General features: G+C 43.1%; 1 protein-coding gene across 1 annotated transcript in view; it reads left to right on the forward strand.

Annotated features, from left to right (window-relative positions):
- Window positions 1–22,466, forward strand: part of LOC133127264 (plexin domain-containing protein 2-like) — a 113,716-nt gene that overhangs the window by 27,351 nt on the left and 63,899 nt on the right. Inside the window, exon 2 of the mRNA XM_061240004.1 lies at window positions 16,835–17,058. Within this exon, the coding sequence (XP_061095988.1) occupies window positions 16,835–17,058 (224 nt within the window). The remainder of the gene's footprint in view (window positions 1–16,834; window positions 17,059–22,466) is intronic.

Below are 22,466 nucleotides of genomic sequence, written 5' to 3' on the forward strand. Positions count from 1 at the left end.
CTGGTAATTGAAAAACAGCGTATGCCACTAAGACGTAGCACATTTCCAGTGCTTCATTAGTTTTTGCTATTCTCTTGCATATGGTACAATTAATTTTAGTTTAGTTCAGCACAAAATGATCCAGCAATATGTCAATTAATTTGGCATTTCAATTACAGGAATGTGAGAGAACTAAGTGGGGATTGAGGTTGACAAATCACTAACATAATTGACCAAATGAAGTCGGTTCCTGCTAAGCTGGGTTGTGCGGTAGCATCTTGTCACCTTGGCATTTTAAATGCTGCAGACAAGACTAAATGCTCTGACTATTTTCTATTCAGATATAAATAGGACGAAAATGGCAAGAATGCTTTGTTTACCGAAGAGACGTTCATGAGAACGGTCTGATTAACCTTTTAACTTGTGTGTGAAACATTAATTAATGGGGAATCAGTGTTATGCAATAAACAGGGCAGGTAGTGGCAGAGCACAGGCTGATTTTCCGTTTCCTTGCAAATTGAAGATTTAATATGTGATTGTGGGGCTGTTTCACAGGGACTGTCTTATGTTCTGAAGCTCTATGAAAAAAAATGGAACATCTCAGTCTCATGGTCCCTGTTGAGTTGCTTTGGTTAGTAATTGAACTTTATCAGCATTTGAAATAATTTCCAGCGGTAAGATAGCATGTCAGACTAAATGGTGATATCTTTCCCTCGGTGGTGCCCCAGGTTGGTGTTCCTCAATGCAGCAGAGGCGCAGGGTAAGTCGTTCCCTCTGTGGGCCTCGAAGGCCTGCTCAATTATGAACTCCCTGTGAAGGAAGCTGTTTTCCTTCACAGTTTGTCAACAACTATGTGAGATTCCCAGAATGCTTGGCTTCCTACGCAGTCACCGAAAGTGCTCAGTAAACTTGGGAGGCGAGCGCCAGAGAGCGGCATAGGGTCAACGGCAGGGTCACTCACTGGCACTCCCCTGTGTGGAAACTAATTATTTCTCTTTCTAATTATTCAGAAGATGAGGATTTTGGAGCTTGACTTCAGTATCTCTTACATTTGCTACACTTGGGTGATCATAATATTTTGCCCCTTTCGTTTCTGTTCATTGGTACTAAAAATAAATTAGTCTTAATTTAAGAACAAAAAATAACTGGAAATAATGGCATTGATTTGCTGAAGTTAACAGCCCGTGGCCAGATTTTTCTGATATTAGCTCCGTTTCTTCCTTGTCTTCTTTGCTTTGGTCAAAAGGACTCCTGGTTTTGTTGGATGTGATATGTTTGTAATTAGTGATGAGCTATCAGTAGTTCTTCCTTTTGTTTCTCTTTACTGATATTGTGTTGAAACAAGAATTACTCCATTCTTAGCTGAGTGGATTAATGCCTGGCAGGGTAGTTCATCACCACTATTTCACAGTACATGCACTGGCAACTTCTTGTGTGGCCATTCTCACATCACAAAAACTGATGGAATACACTGCTAAAACAGTGCTCAGTACCATGACATGTATCACTAAAATGTTTTCGTACAACAATGTGGTAGTTGAACAAATGTCCTTTCTTGTATACATACAAAGATCTGAGGTATGATAATATACTCCTACAATTGTACCCCTGGCCAGCAATATATCATCAATTTGTACCCTAAGAGAACATCAGTCTACGCTCAGGGTACATTTGTGAAATTTGATGCGTGAAGAACAGGACCCAAGACCCGGAATAGAGGCTGGCATTAAGGCAGCCTTAAACCTCTCAGACACCAAAGGACCAGTCCAGCTCCAGATTCACATGGAGAGTTCCACTTTCCACTTGTGGCTGACGTGTGCTCACTCTCCGGAAGAGAGAAGGGTTACAGGAGGTTTGTTTGCGAGCATGTTTGTATTCCTCTTGTAATAAGCTTGGCATTATTAGACTCTGCTTTGTGTGCTGTCTGACTTTTGGCCTGTCACTCAAAAGTTTTATGCTCTGCCGACATGTTGCATTTTAATTATGGGATAAGAAATGGCTTTGTTTACATATGGAGTTGAGGGAATCAGCAGAACGGAGCTGGAAACATGGTGGGAGGGCTGATTAATTAACAAGTTGGAGACAGCACTTCCTCTGGACATCGATATCCTCAGAGGAAAAACAACAGGCAGCCCTGCTGAAAAAAACAGCTGGTTGCTGGTTGACCGGTTCGGACCAGCTCCATACTCAACATGGTTTGACCAGCTCAAGCTATGTTTTGAAACAGCTGGTGGCTGGTCATTACAATCTGATCAGAGCTAGATTTTACACCTGGGAATGATGAAAATAAATAATTAAGAAAATTCACCAGCACCAACATTCAGCCCCAGTCGAACAGAAATGGAAAGTCACCACGCGTGATTGTTTACTTTGTGCCGCTATTTGTCTGTGAGACACTGCAGTGTAATTAACATTCGTTCAGTTCAAAGCCTCTCTATTGATCTCAGCGACTTGAAATTGCAGTCGCTGCCCTGAAGGTAGTTCCTTTGTAATCTGCGTTAAGAGGCTGCGGGAATTGTCTGTTGGACGAACGTTGGCGGCAGGAGTGCGTTTCTATCATGTACTCGATGAGAATTACGATTAGATTTGTGCTTTTCAGAACTTCAGCTTCTTCCTCACAAAACCACCGTATCATATCAGTTTTATATAGTGTGTACAAATCACTGAAACCAGCTGACTCAGTGGCAGCTGTCTTTAAGTGGTTGAGTGGTTAGTGACAAGAACACCGCTTAACAAGAATTACGGCGCAGCACCCCTGCATCCCAAGTCTTCACAGTTCTCTGCCTGAAGGCAGCTTTCATCCTTGCCATGTAGCTCCAAGTGTTAACTCATTACATCAGTATGAGTGTTTTTTCTTCATCTGCTAACATACACAGTTTCACTTCTTTTCACAGAATGTCTTGTTTTTCCCGAACCTGACAGTTACAGTCACATCTATCACACAAAAATAATATGGTAATAGCAAGTAACATTTAATTCTGTTAAATGGGACTTCATGACTGAATTCAGCTTTGATTAAACAAAATGAAAAGTGACATTTAACTCTTTCTATCAGAGGAAATATTAATGATATACATTTAAATATAAACAAAATAATTTTAAAAAGTCACTGTATAGAGAAGTGGGTTCATTTTCTCTCCTCTTGCATTTGCAGTTGGTTCTGTTTTAAGTATACACTCACTTGAACCCTTTTTTAGGAACACTTGTACACCTAACACTTGTACATCTTATCAGCCAATCGTGTTGATTTCGACCATGGCATGATTGTCGCTGCCAGGCGGTCTGGTTTGAGTATTTCTGTAACTTCTGATCTCTTGGGATTTTCAGTGTCTAGCATTTGCAGAGAATGGTGCGAAAAGCAAAACACATCTAGTGAATGGCAGTTCTGTGGAAGGAAACCCCTGGTTGATGAGCGAGGTCAGTGGAGAATGGCCATACTGGTTCAAACTGACAAAAAGGCTACGATAACTCAGATAACAACTGTATGATTGTGGTGAGCAGAAAAGCTTCTCAGAATGGATGGAAGTGGATAGGCTACAGCAGCAGAAGACTAGTCTAGACTAAGTCTAAAAAATATGTCTAAAAAATTCTTAATCAAGTTCAGTAGTCGTAGCTTGCACCAAGAGCCCAAGATTAAATGTACTGTAACCTTTTGCTCTAGTTTTAATGTTGGCACTCCTGATTGAAATTCACAGTAACACTCAAATGAGGGCATCAGATAATCTGGTAGGCTGCTTATGCAGAAGGCGGTTTTGCAAGAGTTTACTTTGTTTGGATTCTATTTATCATTTCAATGACTTCCAGCTTAAATCAGAAAGAACATCAGTTCCATGAAAGACATCAATTCAGAGCACACTGATGGATAAAATGTTTGCAAAAGCACTCACAGATCACAGCCAATCAGTGAGAGCATTGGATAATGTCCAAAGAGAATATTTGCTATATTTTAAAAAGCAAAGAAATATGGGCCTAGAATAGGAATAACTCTATAGTGTGCCATTATCTTGCACCAATGAAGGAAAGTAATAATAATAATATTAATAATAATAATAATAATAATAATAATAATAAGATTGATTTATATAACACATCAAAGTGCTTTACATTCAGCATTTAAAGCAATTCCAAAAAATTAATAATAATTAATAATAGGGAGATAACATTCTCGATGAAACCTATGCCAAATTGTGTTGGGGTTATGGGAACACACACACATGCACGCACACACGCACACACACACACACACACACACACACACACACACACACACATCCAGAGAATCCACTCTTCATCACCTACTCAACCTAGCTCTTAGTTCAGGCATTGGTCATGTCTCATTATATTGCATTTCCCTCCTGGCTGGTCTCCCTGCCTCCTCCATCTACAGAGCCCCACCGCTGTCCTTTTCGCATCTCCCTCCACTGGTCTGTCAAAACCTTAGTGCTAGCTAGCCCATCCGGTGGCTAAAGTGACTGCTCTGTTATATCTTCAGAGGATCTTCAGACCCTACACATCGACCAGACCTCCCTGTCTTCCCACCCTGCATGCCTGCTCTTCCAAGTCATATCTCCTATTGTTCTGGCCCCCTAGTGGTGGAATGAGTCAGTGCAGCAGAAACCCTATCTGATGCAGACTGAAGACCCACCACTTCAGTTTTTATCACGGCTCTCCCCTGACCCTCTTTATCTGTGCTCTTTATTCACTTAATTCCTTCCTCTAGCTGTTAATGTTGATAATGATATAACCTATGTATGGCTTTGTCAAGATAGATTATCTCTATAGCGTAATTACACTTTGTTTATAGTGCTAATTGTTGGTTTGCTTGATTAACTCCACACTTATTGATTATTAATGGGCCTTCTGTGCCTTCCTGATGATATCTGCTGTAATTGTGAGACTGATGCTGATGTTCCACACTTCTGTGAGTCTCTCTGGATGAGAGCATCTGCTCAGTGATTGTAATGTAATGTAATGAATTTGTCAAAATGACAGTGCTGTCTGTCCGTCAGAGGACTGGTTTCTGCACAGCTTGGCTTGGATTGTAGGGCTGTTGCGAGGGTGAGAGGTAGTGATGATTCACAGTTGGAGAGGGCCCCTGAAACTTCCAGTAGATTGGGACAATGCTCTCTCATGGGACCCAGAATTTATAGCTACATGCCTGTTGGTATGCAATAGCATATTATTTCTCGGTGTTGCATGTGATGTCATATGGGAGAGAACTTTCTTGAATTGTATTTATTTCTCTCTGCAGATTCAAGAAAGTTCATCACATGGTAGTGATTATGACCCCCCCCTCAGCACCCTACACCCCACAGCTCTCTTTCATGTGTTGGAAAAGGTGAAGAGGAGGTTGGGCCGGGGGGTTGGTTGGGATGACAAGTGGATTTACTGTACTGTACAAAGGGAGATTCCTCCATGCAGGTTAGCTTTAGGGCTGCACAGCTGAGGTGTGCAGTCTCTGCGGTAGCACTTCTGAACAGGACACTTCCTCTTTACAGGGCCCCTGTGCTCCAGCCATTCAAAGGGATCAAACTGCCCGTAACGAAGGCCAAAACAGCGGCGGGAATTGACACAGGGTGACATTTCAATTTTCGGGTCTGTTGAGCAGGCCTTCCCCGGGCATTTGTGCTGGAAGCGTGTTGGGACAGCGGGGAAGGAGACAGGATTGCTTTTTTATATGGAGGTATTCTGAATGAGGAAAATCCTCTGTGTGCCATTACTCGTTTCGTTCAAGCTGAGGTTTGATGAAACACCCACCGTGAAACAGCTTTGCAAAGAAAACTCCTCGGTTTATGAATCATTCGCTGTTATGCAGTATGGTCTGTACAAATGGGAGAACCGTGGCCAAGTTAAACATAAAATTAAGCTGCTCAAAAAGGATTAGGAAGAATCAAATAAAATTTGTTGGCAACAATAACGGCTTATGAAATCGGCTTTGTTTTTGAAGGAGTGTAAATGGATTTTGACAAACAAGTGAGAAAATGAAGCTCAGACAACCTGTACACAATTGTCAGGTAAACAATTGTCTGCATTTTGAGATTTGGGAGAATTGAATCTGGATTAGTCATCTGATATAAGGCAAATCAAGAGCTTTGCATTCTAAAATGATATCTGTTATACCCTTTTTCCAAAAATGTACTTTATTTTAGGGGTGACTTTGGCTCAGGCAGTAAGAGCAGTCGTCTGGCAGTCGGAGAGTTGCTGGTTCGATTCCTCCCTGTGTGTGTCGAAGTGTCCCTGAGCAATACACCTAACCCATAGATGCTTCTGATGAACTGGTCGGTGCCTTGCATGGCAGCCAATCGCCGTTGAGTTGTGTGTGTGTGTGTGTGTGAATGGGTGAATGAGAAGCATCAATTGTACAGCGCTTTGGATAAAGGCCCTATATAAATTCCAACCATTTACCATTTTATTTTTTCTCAATGGTTCACTTGTCACTCAAAATACCATTCTGTACTTATGCTATATTATGCTCTTATTCGTTTTCCCCTTCTCCTCATCTTTCTACCATTTTACCTCGCCTTTAGTTACCCTCTCTTACTTTCTCTCTATTGAGAACATAAGTGTTGTCTAGTCAGTGCTGAGTGAACCACTAACTATATAAGAAAGCCACCATGGTGAAAATTGGATCCTGTGAATCACATGGTGGTTACCGTCATGGTTTGTGACTGTGTGTTTAAGAGGAAAACAACTACTGCTCCTTTTTCAGAGTGTAATTTGTAAGGGAAACCCTATACAATTATGAGTGACCAACACAAGATTGTACTTGTGATGTCTGCTGAAAGAACATTTTGTGAAGCTTTTCAGTGTTAAGGTTATCTTTGCCTTACACCCTTCCAAAACTGCCCCAGAATGTTCCAGCAGGGGCCAGATTGTATTTCATTGACTTCCACGGAATGTCACAGAATACGCATGATCGCCCACTCTCTGCTTCGTACCAATCTTGGAGGACCTACAGTGTATAGTAGCATCAAAGTCCAGATTTTGCGTTTTATTATTATTATTATTCATTTATAGCAGCTGCTCACAGCTTAGCAAATTACATAACATTTACACATCTGTCGTGAAGAATAATCAATAGTTTTCGTGAGTAGCTTCATGAGAAGAAGAGGCTCCATGAGATAATGCCGTGCTTGGTTTTGGCAGTGGTCCAGTGCCCATGGCCTGTGTTAAGCAAGGCCACTGTCTATCTGGAGGGAATACTCCTCAGCATAGCAAGGCTTAGCTTTGCATACGGCTTGCGGGAAACGGACAGCATCATAGAAACCAAACTGCGGTTTCCAGCAATTACATGTAAACCCCAGCATAGTCTCTGAAGCCTTATTTCCTATTACCATGCAGGGCCTTTCAAGCTGTTGTTGCTGAGTCTAGCTTTGAACCTAGGGCACAACATAGCTTTTTAAAATACTGGAACCAGAGCAATGAATAACAGATAAGAGTATTCCGTTTAAAAACATACAAAACAGTACAGGCCCACACATCTCCAGTGCTCAGTTTGACTTTAGTCAGGTGTGTTAATTTCCCCAAGTGCAATGTTGGAATGCAACATTAAGTCTCCATCTAATTAATTCCCCACAGGTTTAATGTCATTATCACGTTGGGCTTGGGACTTTACTTACTAGCACTTTTTTTATTTCTTCTTTGTCTCCTGAAATTTCACTTTTGCAGTTGCTAATTGGGATTTAGATCCAAACATGTTGTGTGGCTGCATTGTTAATTGCTGTTCATTTGTAATGATCATTTTCCTTTACTTGACAAGAACTTGCATGGAAGGCACAATGTGTTTATCAAAGTAATACAAAATATATAGTAATGTGTAAAAAAGAAGTGTTAATTGGTTGATTCCAGGACTTAAGGCTTAAGTTGGACAAATGAGTATTGGAGACAGGTGTAAAACATTAGCCACCCAACTCAATATGCTGTAGCTTCACTGGTGTCTACAGCCGGGTTCATAAATATTCCGGTGGGCTCCTGTAAACTATCCCGTGTGTCTAATGCTATATGAGACCAGGAATTGTTCCAGAACCATCCATTTGCAGTGCTGTCTCATTTAACAGCAGCTGTTTGTGTTGCAGGACCATCATTTCTTAAGGTGACGTTAACTCTGCGCATACGTTCAGTGAAATCCTCACGAAGGGAGCCGTAAAATAAAGATATATATTTCCAGGGAATACATTTTTTTATAGGAAATTGCTGCAGCTGTTTGAAATGACACACGGGAACGATACAAATTCAGTTTAATACATTATCCCTAATCTGCCATTTTATTTATGTGCTGTGAATTCAGATAGAAGCTGTTCTGTCCAAGTTGTATACATCTCCAAAGCAAATAATAGGCCTATGTGTGTGGCTGTCTTATGGAAAGTCATACCGTTGACTTGAACTTACAAAAACAACACTTTTGCTCAATGAAAGCTGTTTTCTTGTGTTCTGGACAATGTGGTTGTGCTCTGTAGGGTGTACCACAAATATCACTGCCAACAAACTGTCCTGAAGCGTCGGCTGCTTTTGAATGCTCAGCTTAGATATGTGACTGAAATTGTAAAGGACAGGTTCTGACAAGAATCTCCAGAGCTTAGCTTTACGTGTGAAATTAGTCTTCATGGCATATTGACTCACCATGAGACAACCTGCACTCTTTTATTGTGAACCCCTGGAAATCCCTAGACTTACTGCTGTTCTGCATTTTAATCTGTATTGTCTAGTGCCATTGCCATTACAAGTGTCTGCCTGTATGTAAACAATGAGAACATAACTGTGAGTATGTGATTGTCGCACACTCTCAGGAAAAACATACAGCTACAGCATATTTACAGAGAGGTGACCCTTTTAGCACCCTTGTAGCAGGGCAATATGAAATATGGTTAATAAGATCCAAAAAATGAATGAAAAACACATACAGTTTGTAGACATACACAAAATAGTCTGTGTTTGTGTATGGAATTCTGCTATTAAAAGTCCCTGTTGCCCCTCCATTAGAGGTAGCTCTGAGACAGTGAATTTCCTCAGATTTCAGCTTTTCAACCATGCATTTCCTGCAGTTAGACACAACATATACCATATGCCATTTTCTTTTCTGGAAAATTGATCAATTAAATCGACTCTTTTCCCACCGGGCTGGTGTGTGTTTGTTTCTACTCCAGTCTCTCATTTTGATGTCTTAATTAGCCCAGTCATTTAACACAGCTTGATATATTTATATATTAACAGGGCATTGCTGCAAAAGGGCATACATGCTCAGTCAATGTACCCTGTATACATAACATTTAATAAATAAAAGAACTAAGTTATATGCAATTATATCTGTGCTTTATGGCCATCTAGTTTCATTTTTGTCCTATCATAGAATGACAAGTGATGAAGAGGAGTTGGTTATATATGTAATCTTGGGATTCTGGTGGCATTATATTGAGCCTTGATCTCTGTTTCCACATTCAAATGCGAATAGCAGGTCAGGCTGACAATGCGCGTCACCTTCAGTAGCCTGCTCGTCTAAATCAAGCCTGCCCCATGGTGTGCACTGTCCCTGGGTTACCAGTATGCTGTTCCCTAAATCCTGCATTTGCATTCTGTTTTCATTCTGTCCTTTCCTCCCCAAGGCACCTTTCTTTAAAGCATACACCATAAGATGGGCGTCTGTGTGTCACCGCTCTGTAATTCTCTCCTCCTCAAGCCCACTTGTCTCCTCTTTCTAGAAACCTAACTTTATATTCTCCCCTGGAGCACTGCCTTTCATTCTCCTTGTTTGTAACCTGAACTGTTTTAATAAGCCTGCTTATTAATGCTGATTCATCTTTAACAACTCATGACATAAGATAAAAGATCCTGCGGAATAGCTTTGCATGTATAATGACGATACCGGTAATGGGAATCATGCTAACGAGGTTGACTTCCGTTTGATTTAATTCAGCTCTTTGCCTGAAAGCACTGCTGAGATGTCACTGGGCAGGTTTTCACCGAGCAGAATTGCTAGAAAGTACGGGTTCCGCTTGTCAGAGCCGCAGACAGCCGTTTCAGAAGGAGCCGAGCCGGAGACGGGGCCGTGGGCAGAGAAGGAGACGAGTCTTTGGGGAACTCTAATGGGTACATGGAGCAGGTTTCTGCAGCTTCATCTCATTGTCCACCAGTGGGCTGCAGATTTCCTGCCCCCCTTGGGAGACGTAATTCTGGCTATGTGAGTGCCTTTGTAGGGCCTGGCTGTGACAGGCCGCATTCATCAGGCCGAGATATGTCAGGGAGAAACTGTCCCACTGACGGTTGTGCAGTGCGTTAAGTGCCTGGTCACTCACACCACTGGGAACCCCTCCCCTCCCCCCTCATTGGTCAGATGCTCTGAGGTTAGTGTTAAGCTGTCTCATCCTGGGATGTGTCTGTGCAAGTCCCAACTCTCCACAGAGCGACTCCCCTCTCACTGAGACGTGCCTCCCACACTGGGCATGTCTGAGATTATTTTTATCTGTACTTAAGTGGAAAAGTGTCCTTCGAGTGGTTCAGGCTATTGGGGATACAGCCAGTTATTGTGTGTGATGGGTCTCAAGATTAAGAGAGCTGTTTCTTAGTGAGAGCACCACACATGCACACACGCACACACACACACACACACACACACAAACTTGCCTAACTTGCTGGCTGAGAGTAAAGACTGTCCCAATCACCTTTTCTTTTACAATGAATCAGTCAATAAAACAATGAATTGCCTATATACAATAACATAGCATAGCTCGAATGCCATAGAGTGCCTATGTGAAGATAAACATCACGGAGAATTGTGAGAAATAGCACAATTATCTGACAGCAAAAATATTAGTGCTGAAAACAACAGGTACTGGGGAATGACTGTGAGCTTAGATACATGTCTAAGTTTGAAAAGGAAGAAAAGAAATGGAAAACAGCTGAGGCTTTCCACTGCCTGTGGCGATGAAGCAGCGTCCTGTGGAAGTCCGGCAGAATGGCGGCGTGCGGGGCCAGAGAGGGCTGCCAGATCCCGGTGTCTCGCTGCATTCCTGACTCCGTTCAGCTTCCTCTGACCGCCGTGACCTGCAGCTGGAGGGCAGGCAGGAGGCTTGCCCCGCCGTTCCTCCAGGGGAGGCCAATTTCGCTTTATTAGACCAGTCCGCCTTGAAAGCACCTGAATGTGACCTTGTCACAGGTGACCTGGACACACACGCGCATGAAAAGTTAAAGGTAATGGCCATTTTCAGAGACTTCACGTTCACATAGGTAGTCTATTAGCAAGGAATTCTTAGTGTACGTACATATCGTCACTGATTTGTAAGTATGTATATTTTCTGTATGGGGACTCGCTGTATTCATATGACCTTATTAATTTCATTGCCATTACCAAATTTACATATCTATTTGCTGGATTTCATTTCCGCCTTTAATTCCAGCTGCCTGTAGCTTAGTGGTTAAGGTACATGACTAGGACCCGCAAGGTTGATGGTTCGATCCCCATTGTAGCCACAATAAGATCTGCACAGCCGTGGGGCCCTTGAGCAAGGCCCTTAACCCCGCATTGCTCCAGGGAAGGATTGTCTCCTGCCTAGTCTAATCAACTGTAAGTCGCTTTGTATAAAAGCATCAGCCTAATGAAATGTGTTTATTTATTTATTTTGCATGCAGGGACAGGATGCTTGGCTGAAATGGCTCCTTGCCCTTCATTCAGATTCACAGACTGAGTGTATCATAAACAGAGGTTTATGATATATAGACATACACAGGAATATATGACTCAGAGAAAGGTTTAAGTACCCAGTCAATCATTAATGAACTTGGACGTGTGTGAGGCTGTATAATTATCACTGTATATCTTTCATTGTAGAGATTGTTAGTTTATAATTCAGTCTGTCATAGCAGTTTTGTTCTCCACTTTCTTTCACTTGCTATTAAAATCCAAACCACTAATTTCAATATATCAAAGATTCAATTCACATGTGTAAGGCAGATTAAATGAAATGCTAACCCTTAAAAACTGATTAAAAGCTTTGTGCTGGAAGAGTCAAAACAGGCTTTGATGAGCGTGCCATCATAGCATGATGTCTAGGGCTTTCTTTTTTAATAGCTCATATCTCTTATCAAGTTGGTATGCAGTATAGCAAAGGATTGTGAAGAAGAGCTTCAATGAGACGCTGTTTTTTCCATTGAAGTCTGGAGGGGTTCTTTTTGCGAAATAACCTTTTGCTGCATAAACTGCCATTCACAAAATAGGAAGCAGGTGCTTAATGTTGCCGAAAGCCTGAGGCATATGTAAGCAATTCATCTTTATTGCAGCCTTGATCATACAGGTAAGAGTCTAATTTGCATTTGACCAATATATCACAGATAAGAGGTAACATCTGCCATTTACAATGCAGCCGCTAATTGTAGAAAAAGGAGACAGCGATACACCATTGATGGCTTTGCCTTCAGTCTCCGCTGTTACTTAGAGAAACTCTAACTTCAAGAAGAGAGGCGTTCTGGCGGGTTATTGCAGTTCACTTGTTTTTGTCTTGTTTTTTTCTGAAAGCCTTTGTTCCTGAAGTGTTGCACACAGGAGCCCTGTCTGGGCTGCACAGGCTTGTTTAACTGCACACACAAAACATCCCGCTGTCCCGGCCTGATACCTTTAGAGCCGGGGAGAGGAATTTGGGGAATGTTTTCACTTTCCTTGGTGAAAAAACGTCTGGGCGCTTTCCGTGTCTTTGTGAAAGCCTGGGTCTGCTGGGCTGGGGGGGGGTGAGCCGTGTTGGGCGGTGCTGCACTAATGTTTACCACCGTCTTTAATGTACGACGATGACCTTGAGAGAGGGGTTAATGTGGCCAGCATGTACCAGTGTGTCCTAAACCCTGCACGCCGTGACCCAGAGAAGCACACTGCGTCATCATCGGGTGATTGTCATTTGTTTTTGTATTTGTACAACACACAGGGATGTGATTTGGAAGTCTGCACTTCTCTGGCCTTGCAGCCAGGGATAATGCCAGGACAGTTGGTTTCTGAGCGACTGTGGCAGGATTTTTGGCCGCAACTCCCGGTGCGTTGATGGAAGCATTTGTAATGGAGGCACGGAAAAGATGGGCCCCGGCCTGACAGACGGATAATGCCGGGAGCGGGAGGCTGCTTTGGAGCGAACGGGTTCCTTCTCCCAGACTGCATCTCTCCGGCGAATGGAAAGGCATTCCTTTCCCAAGACCGGGCCAGCCCTGGAGTGTCCAGTCAGCGCAATAATCCAGATGGAGGAGGGAGGAGACCCAGTCATCCTGCTCCCATATCAGCCTGGAGTCGCCTGAAGAAAGAGTGCATTCACTGATTTCCATTATTATCTGATTTAAAAAAAAAACATATTTTCATGAGCTGAAGGACATAATTCAAATGGGATTTTTTTATTTTTATTAAGTCAGGTACTTTTTAAAGTACATTTTTTTCCCTTTTGAAATCCTGAAAGAAAGGAAGGCTTTAGGCCAGTGTGTGTTGCACAGTGTACTGTATGTAGTATACACAACAGAAAAGCCTCAATCAGCACAAACAAGATGCAACACAAAGAAAGCTGTGCCCCAGCCTGTTGGGATACCAATGTAAAGAGTAAGCACTTCCAGTAATGTCGCTGTGCTTTGCGGCTCCACTAACAGAAGAACAGGGATTGACAGCGTGAATCAGAGAGGAAGAACAAAGGGCGGTTTCATGCAGGTGGTGCCGGCGGGTCATCATCGCCATTCATACTGAACCCCTGTGGGAAAAAAAGCTAACTTTGTGCTCATGGTATTTTGAAATGACTTAGTTTGGGGGATGTATATTTCAGGTCTAACAAAGGGTATTTACATGGTGAGAAAAGAGCTATACTCCCAGTGAATGTATAGGTCTCTTTTGGATTCAGATATACAGTGGCAGTCCTGAGGAGTCGAACAGGACTGCTTTGTCTGCGGACGTAACTAATGAACCTCAGTTTGTGAGGGACTGAGAGAGACTGGGTGCCTGCTTGGTCACAGGAGCTGCTTCAGACACCTAAGAACAAGTCGAGTGAGATCTGCATAACAATTAGAGCGGACTAATACAGTGCGCGTACAAAATAACCTATCACTTAGACTTTCAAATGAGACGGGGCTTCGTTTTAGTGGCGCCAGTGGCCCTCCATTTTAAATCGGTGTGCATATTTTCTATTTTGGGGATTTAGATTTTCGTTTCAAGCAAAGTTGCTGAGATTTCCCCTGAAAATACAAAAATTACCCAGCTCTTAGTAGCAATAGATTCCAGGAAAGCTAAATAGGATTTGTTTCTCAACAGATGCCTCCTGAACTCTGTGAGTCACAACTTGGGGATCCTTTGCAAAGCCCCTGATCGCTCCCTACTGTTTTATCTCTGAGATCATATTCAGAGAACCAGAGTAGTTTTAGGGCATATGAAAGTATTGTATCATATACATCATACATTTATGTCTATTAACAGAAAAAACATAATCATAGTCATCTTTGGAATTGTTTGTCATTGCTCACTCTTGCTGTTTTCATCTAAACAAAATAAAGACATAGACAGTACCTACTGTAAAGAATGTCATTTAAGGGGATATGGCTGTCTATCACCATATAGTCGTGCTTTATCTGTGTCATGGTGCATTTGACATGGACAATGGTGTCTGACAGTCATGACTTGTTGTGATGCCAGCGAAGCAGCTCAGTCAAGCTCTAGACTCTAGAATGTGTGCACTGTGATGTTTGGTCGGGATTGAAGTTCAAATCTGGGTCATTGTTACACGGGTGTTCCATTTGGGATTGCAAACCGTCTGATGGATGCTGCCTTCACCTATGGGTGGAATTACACATTGATTTGTGAACCATAGCCTATTTTGCACCCCCATCCCTCTCTCTCTCTCTCTCTCTCTCTCTCACACTCGCACTCTCTCTCACACTCTCTTTCACTCTCACGCTCTCTCACTCTGTCTTTCTCTATCTCGCACTCTCTCTCTGTCTCTCTATCTCTCTCTCTATCTCCTGTGCTCTCTCTCTCTCTTTCCCTCTATCTCTCTCTAACTCTCTCACTGTCTCGCTCTTTCTCCCTCTATCTCTCTCTTTCTCTCTCTCTCGCTATCTCCTGTGCTCTCTCTCTCTTTCTCTGTATCTCTCTCTTGCTCTCTCTTTCCCTCTATCTCTCTCTAACTCTCACTGTCTCGACCTCTCTATCTCTCTCTTTCTCTCTCTCTCTCTTGTGCTCTCTCTCTCTCTCTCTCTCTCTCTCTCTCTATCCTGTGCTCTCTCTTTCTCTCTGTTTCTCTGATACCGATGGTAAACTCTCCACTGCAGGGCCATTGCTTTTCTGGTCTCGTCTGGGCTGTTTGCTCTTTGGGTGCCTCATTATGAAGCTGTGCTGTCAGACTCCACTTTGCGCAGAATTAGCATCCTGAGCCCCGCCACTTCACTTTCAATGCTTCACTGCTTGCCTATCCTTTTGAAAGATGCCTGTTAGCGGCACAGGCATTTCATAGTGTACTGAATGGCCGGGCTAATAGAGCATTGATTAAAAATCAACCTTTAGGGTCTCGGGACATAATAGGACAAGGCTTGCTCTAAATTATGCCGGGAATTAATTAGCATCCGTGTGGTGGAAATAATACGGACATCTTCCAAACTACGCCTGGGGGATGACTCAGGAAGTTCTTTTGGTCAGAAAGTAATTACAGTCCAGGCCTGGCCCTCTGCCAGGCGTCGGAGGAGACATGGGGCCCTGTCTTCACCCGTGATCGGTCGTATATCGCCCACCGTCCCATTGGGGGTGTAAATGCTGTGACCCAGTTATGTTGGGCAAAGTCACCGGAAACTTGGTGCTGTGGCCGGTGCTATCTTTGCGGAGCAATTTTATCCTTTTTTATTTATGTAGTTTTATTCTGAATGTCACAAAGTCTTGATCCACTCCATTTCCGGGAATGTTTTTCTCATTCCTGTCACCGTGTCAGAGGATTGTGGGAAGGATCAGTGGACAGCATTTGCTTTGTGGTCTGACTTCTGTGTCATTGCTAATATGCTTTCTTTTCATTTTAGCCAAAGTTGGATGTTTTTTTTTTTTGTTTTTTTATATAGCAAAGTAATGAAAATGTCTGCTGAGATAAGGGAGTTCTAAAAGAGCCTGGAGATTAATGCTTAGTGAGAAGAGAGGCCATACTTTTATAAACAAATTTAGAATTGGACAGATGCCTGAAATCAAATTAACAGTTTGTCCTTTGTTCCTGAATTAATTTTAATTTTCACCAAATTAGTGCTGCAGGACTGCAGTGCTGTGGTTGTTAAGGCGAAACTGAACCCAGCATGCACTCTCCAGATTCTTGTGTAGTCTTTCCTAAGCTTGTGCGGTGACATGGCTCAGGCAGTAAGAGCAGTTGTCTGGCAGTCGGAGGGTTGTCGGTTCGATCCCCCGCCCGGGCTGTGTCGAAGTGTCCCTGAGCAAGACACCTAACCCCCGAATGCTCCTGACAAGCTGGTTTTTGCCTTGCATGGCAGCCAATTTCTGTTGGTGTGTGAGTGTATGAATGGGTGAATGAGAAGCATCAATTGTACAGCCCTTTGGATAAAGGTGCTATACAAATGCCAACCATTTGTGAGGCACAGAGGACATGCTCTCCTCACTGTCTTAACCAGCTTTTTATTCTTGTAATAATCCCTCTCAAGTATAAAATATTAGCTTACTTTAAGTTAATGTATGTGAAAATGTCTTTTTCCATTGGCAAATCTTGAGATGAGATTTGCTTGACACATGACATTTTCTTGAAATCTTGAAATGAATCAAACTAAATCTTATTTAGCAAAAAAGTAAAAGTCATACGATTTGAAGCCTCAGTATAAGACTAAAATATGTGTCATTTCTGATCCCAGTGCCTGCTCTGTTTGTCCTCAGGGGGGGCGTACGCACACGTGGGGGGCACGTCTCTCTCGGACGAGAGCAGCCCGGTGGAGGTCCGGCTCTACAGCGGCCGCTGGAGACGGTGGCTGTCTCTGCCCAAATCCATGGACAACAACCGGGCCAGCCAGGAACAGGACCAGGACCCGGACAGCACCGACCCGGACCGCTTCCCTGGGCTGCTGTCAGACGAGGACAGTGACAACAGTTCCCAGATAGAGGTGCGCACCCCAGTCCTCCCTCCCTCACTGGGCAGATAGAGTTGCACACCCCAGTCCTCCCTCACCGGGCAGATAGAGGTGTGCACCCCAGTCCTCCCTCCCTCACTGGGCAGATAGAGGTGTGCACCCCAGTCCCCCCTCACCGGGCAGATGGAGGTGTGCACCCCAGTCCTCCCTCACCGGGCAGATAGAGGTGTGCACCCCAGTCCTCCCTCACCGGGCAGATAGAGGTGCACACCCCAGTCCTCCCTCACCGGGCAGATAGAGGTGTGCACCCCAGTCCTCCCTCACCGGGCAGATAGAGGTGTGCTCCCCAGTCCTCCCTCACCGGGCAGATAGAGGTGTGCACCCCAGTCCTCCCTCACCGGGCAGATAGAGGTGTGCTCCCCAGTCCTCCCTCACCGGGCAGATAGAGGTGTGCACCCCATTCCTCCCTCACCGGGGGGCCCTGCAGGTCACAAGAGGTTAAAGTGAAGCTGACACACTGATGCCTGGATTCACTCTGTCCTGAGTTTCATAAAAAGCTGCTTGGACAGCTTGGATAAGCGTTTTTTTTTTTTTTTTTCAGTTTGGTTGATTTGTTTTGGTAACTCCAAAATTGACCAAAATCTTTATATGTGAAGGTAAAAAAAAAAAAAAATGTTGAGTTTAGGACCATGTTGACTGGATTCAGGCCTGAGAAAAGAAATATTTTGAAATAAGGGGGCAGTGGATTGGCAGTTCTGACCTGGGCTCCAGACACTGTGCCACACAAGGCTTTATATAGCACTTTCAGCCTTGGGCTTTTAAAGCAGCGTTGAGCTTTAGAGAGACAAAGCAGAGCAACTTTAAATGAGATTTATTCATGACAATGCTGCCAAACTATCCTCGAATAATACAAATCAGCTCAAAACATCCCCGTGGTAAGCAGATTATATTGCATAATAATAGAAACAAGGACTTTTAGGCTTTAGACTTTGAAGTATGGATACTTCACACGCCACAGAAGAGGAGCCTTAGGTATTAATTACCAGTTCCTATTACATGGAGAATTTTTGAAATATCCAGATTGAGTTAAAAAGTCTGAATATAAGTAGACGTATAAACTTGGGCAAGACGGGTTTTAGTTTTTATCAGTTTAATTTAAACCGCTAGCTTCTGTTTTATCTCTCTCCATTGTCAGCCATTTCTCCCGTGTCACTTGTAAGATGGCAGCGTTTCATCTTCCTGAGATTCCGGCATGGCAACCCTGTGTAAGGCTGCTTTGATCAACAACTCCTCAGGAATATCACGCAATATTTATAATGAGGTCTCCCATCTGCAGAACTACTCGCTGTAAATACCTGCTCATTTTCCATCCAAAGCCCTACCTCATTGTTAGAAAATGTATTTCAGGCAGGCCTTGCTTATTATCTTCCTCCACAGTCTCCACGTATTGATTTTTATACTCTTAAGAACATGCTGGCAAATTGACACCTTTGACTAAACCCTGATCCCTGGGACTGTAATGACCCTCAATTGAACTGGATGTATTAGAGGGGACATTTTGTTTCAATAATGACAGGGTTCCATCCGCTCAGACAGCCAGAATGCATGTGGACATAAAGCGGTGCAATCAGGATAATCATACCTCTCCTATCAATACGCGCAAGGCTAGACTATTTTTAAAAGCACCTGACATTAAAAAAATAATAATAATTCTCACACCATATGGTAGAGGGGTTAGGACAGAATGGATTTGCAATATGAAGTTAATTTGGCTGCAGTCAGGCACACTTACAGGACATGTGAGATTTTATCATCTCTCTGGGTGTCCATTTTAATCAGTGGATATTCTTACTTTCTTATTTGCTTTTAATTTCCCTTTGATCGGCATAGTTGTGCAAACTCATTTATGGAGTTGAGCAACATTTTGTTTCACGGAAAAACACAAATGGACACACACACACACACACTGTCCTTATGATGACTTTGGGGTTTTTGCTGGTGTTGATGAGCACCTCTCCCCAACGCACAGTGCTGATGTTTGCCTGTTACATCCACAGAACAGTAGTTTCTGGGCGACAGTAGCGTTTCCCAAGGTGAACCCACTGATGAACTCGGAGTCACAGATTTCGCGCTCCGTGCCGGAGGGGCAGTCTCGTGGCTCTGGGGCCTGCCGCGGCTTGCCGAGCAGCCTAGCGCAGCCTAGAGCAGCCTAGCGCAGCCTAGCGCAGCCTAGCGCAGCCTAGCGCAGACCGCCGACACCCGCGCAGTCGCTCGTAAAGACAGGCCCCGGAGTTAACAGCTCCGATGGAACTCTGTGATAAGCCAGCCGTCCTGTGTTTTCGCCTGAACCCAAATATTTAAATATGTAGGAGGAAAAAAAACAACCATTCGGTACATGCCATAAGGCTTATGCTATCAGTTATTTAATTATCGCTGTTGTTCTGTGGTTTTATATATGTAAATGTATATATGTATATGTTATATAAAAATTATCAATATCAGGGTTAAATCTTGAGGTGGCAGTGTTGCTGACGTGTTCTTGTTCTGGTGTATGCATTTGAAAAGTTTTTTTGCTGATGTCATCTTCCAAGCCCAGCTATGTTTCTGATTGGAGGATGGCGCTGTGTAAAGTTCCTTGCTGCATCATCAGACACATAAGCACTTCCTCACTGTTAAGGGAATTTAGGAAGTGCAGGTCACATTTAAATTCAAACTTTCATTCAGCTTGCACACGCTTTTGTCCAAAGTACAAGGTTATTGTGGTACACCAGGTGCAAATATCAAAAGTAAGTAAAAACAGCTCTGTAGAAATGTAGTGCCATGCAGAATTTTCAGACTCAGATGCTCAATTAAATCTTAAGTTTGTGGGTATTTAAAGTTCTGCAAAACATTATGTCCTTCATTGGTGTATGTAGTGCTTTTAACTCTGTATGCAGTGCATTAAATATAAATTATTGTTTTAATATAATGAATGGCCATTCAGACATAAACAGTGCAGTCAACCAATTGCTAGCTACATCTTCATAAATAGCTATTATGCGATTAGCAGAGATAAGCTTATGAAATCATTACTGGTGCCAATAAGCAATTACTGCAATTTGATTCAGATGGGTGATTTATGTGTATTTTTCTCTTACCTAAAATGTAATCCTCCGGCAAACATGCCCAGGCATATAATATATAATATTACTGCATGATGATCTTCTGTTGAATCACTATGCAAATTCAGAGTTAAGTTATTGTAATTTATAAAATTAATCACCAGTATGTTACAACTATATTGGTAATAATGACCATCCATGCTTGAAATGATTGCTTTCCTGTAGTGTTATCACGAGATCATGGCTCATAATTTTATACTTGGAGCTTAATTAAAGATGGGTAATTCGCTGTGACTCATGGGTGCATCTGAATAAATAATATATATTTTTGTGTGTACATGTGTGTGTGTGTGTGCACGTGTGCAGGTGTGTGTGTGTGTGTGTGTGTGTGTGTGTGTGTGTGTGTACCAGATGCATGTGCATGCATGCATGTGTGTATGTGTTTGTGTGTGTACATGTGTGTATATACTGGATGTATGTTTGTGTATGTGTGTGTGCATGCGTGCGTGTGTGTGTGTATACTGGATGCATGTGTGTGTGTGTGTGTGTGTGTGTGTGCATGTGTGTATGTGTTTGTGTGTGTGTATACTGGATGCGTGTGTGTGTGTGTGTGTGTGTGTGTGTGTGTGTGTGTGTGTGTGCATGTGTGTATGTGTTTGTGTGTGTGCGTCTGTGTGTATACTGGATGTATGTGTGTGTATGTGTATTTGTGTATGCGTGTGTGTATATATGCGTGTGTGCATGTGTGTGTGTATACTGGATGTATGTGTGTGAATGTGTGTGTGTGCATGCATGCATGTATGTGTTTGTGTGTGTACTTGTGTGTGTATACTAGATGTATATGTGTCTGTGTGTGTGTGTACTGTATGTGTGGTATTGGCCTTCCCTGTTCAGTGTGGCTACAGGTGGAAAGGATAGAAGATGGCTGGTGTGAGGGTTCGCATGGTTACTGTTGCCAAGGCTGCCATATTTGATGTGTGATCTCTGTGATGAAGTCCTAATGCCAGTGATTGATCTCAGTCCTGGGCAGTGAGCCCCTGTACAGTCACTCATTAAACACACACATTTTATTAAACTGTCCCTTCAGCTCATGCTTAAGCGATCACCACATCTCAATTTGTAGGGTTGAAAGGGGGAGTTATGGCTTTATTTGATCTTGTTTTGACTTTAAACAGAATCAGAATTCTGTGTGCTTCCACTTCATGGAAATCTGGGTAATTGCATGTTACTGCAAACTACTGCTTTTCACTGCTTTTCTATCTAATTAGATTTATTTTCTCACATTAGTTTAGCTGTTTTTCAGACCACCTTCATGTGAACTGTCCCCTGGTCTACAGTATAGTGTCTAACAGAGAATCACTTCCGTTTGTTGAAAATTCAGCCTGTCCAGCTGGGTATGAGCTGGTCAACCAGCATGACCAAGTTGGTCTTAAAGCTGGTCTAGCTGGGTATGAGCTGGTCAACCAGCATGACCAAGCTGGCCACAAAGCTGGTCTTGCTGGGTATGAGCTGCTCAACCAGCATGACTAAGTTGGTCTTAAAGATGGTCTAGCTGGGTATGAGCTGGTCAACCAGCATGACCAAGCTGGCCACAAAGCTGGTCTAGCTGGGTATGAGCTGGTCAACCAGCTAGTGCTGGGAGCTGGTCTGAACTAGTCAACCAGCTACCACCTGTTTCAAAACCTAGTTGAGATGTTTTCTTTTTCAACATGGAAGTATTTGATTGTTTGAAATGCCCTCAGTTTAAAGTGAAGCACACTAAGAAGGCATTTCTCCTTGAGGCTTTGTACAGGGGACATGACGCTGCTCCATAAGGTGGTGTGAGGTTACGTGTCAGTAGGAGCTGCAGACTGTGGCAGAGAGTCAGGGACACCTGTGTGTGAAGGCAGGTGCTGCACAGTCGTCTTTAGTCTGCGTCTGTGCTTGCAGCTCAGATGAGAGATTTCACAAGCACCTCCCAGGCTGCGTGTCTGGGGCTGAGACACACACACACACACACACACACACTCTCAAACACACACACACTGTCAAACACAGACACACGCAAACACACGCACTCTCAAACACACACACACACCCTCTCTCAAACACACTCACACATACTCCCAAACACACACAAATGCACAAACACAGACACACGCAAACACACACACTCTCAAACACACACATACATCCTCTCTCAAACACACACACACTCTCAAACACACACAAATGCACACAGGTACACATACGTGCACACACATGCAAACACACACACACGCAAATACACCCATACACACATTCTCAAACACACAAACACACACACACACACACACACACACACACTCACTCTCAAACACA

This window comes from Conger conger, chromosome 4 (genome assembly GCF_963514075.1).
Source record: "Conger conger chromosome 4, fConCon1.1, whole genome shotgun sequence".
NCBI lineage: Eukaryota > Metazoa > Chordata > Actinopteri > Anguilliformes > Congridae > Conger > Conger conger.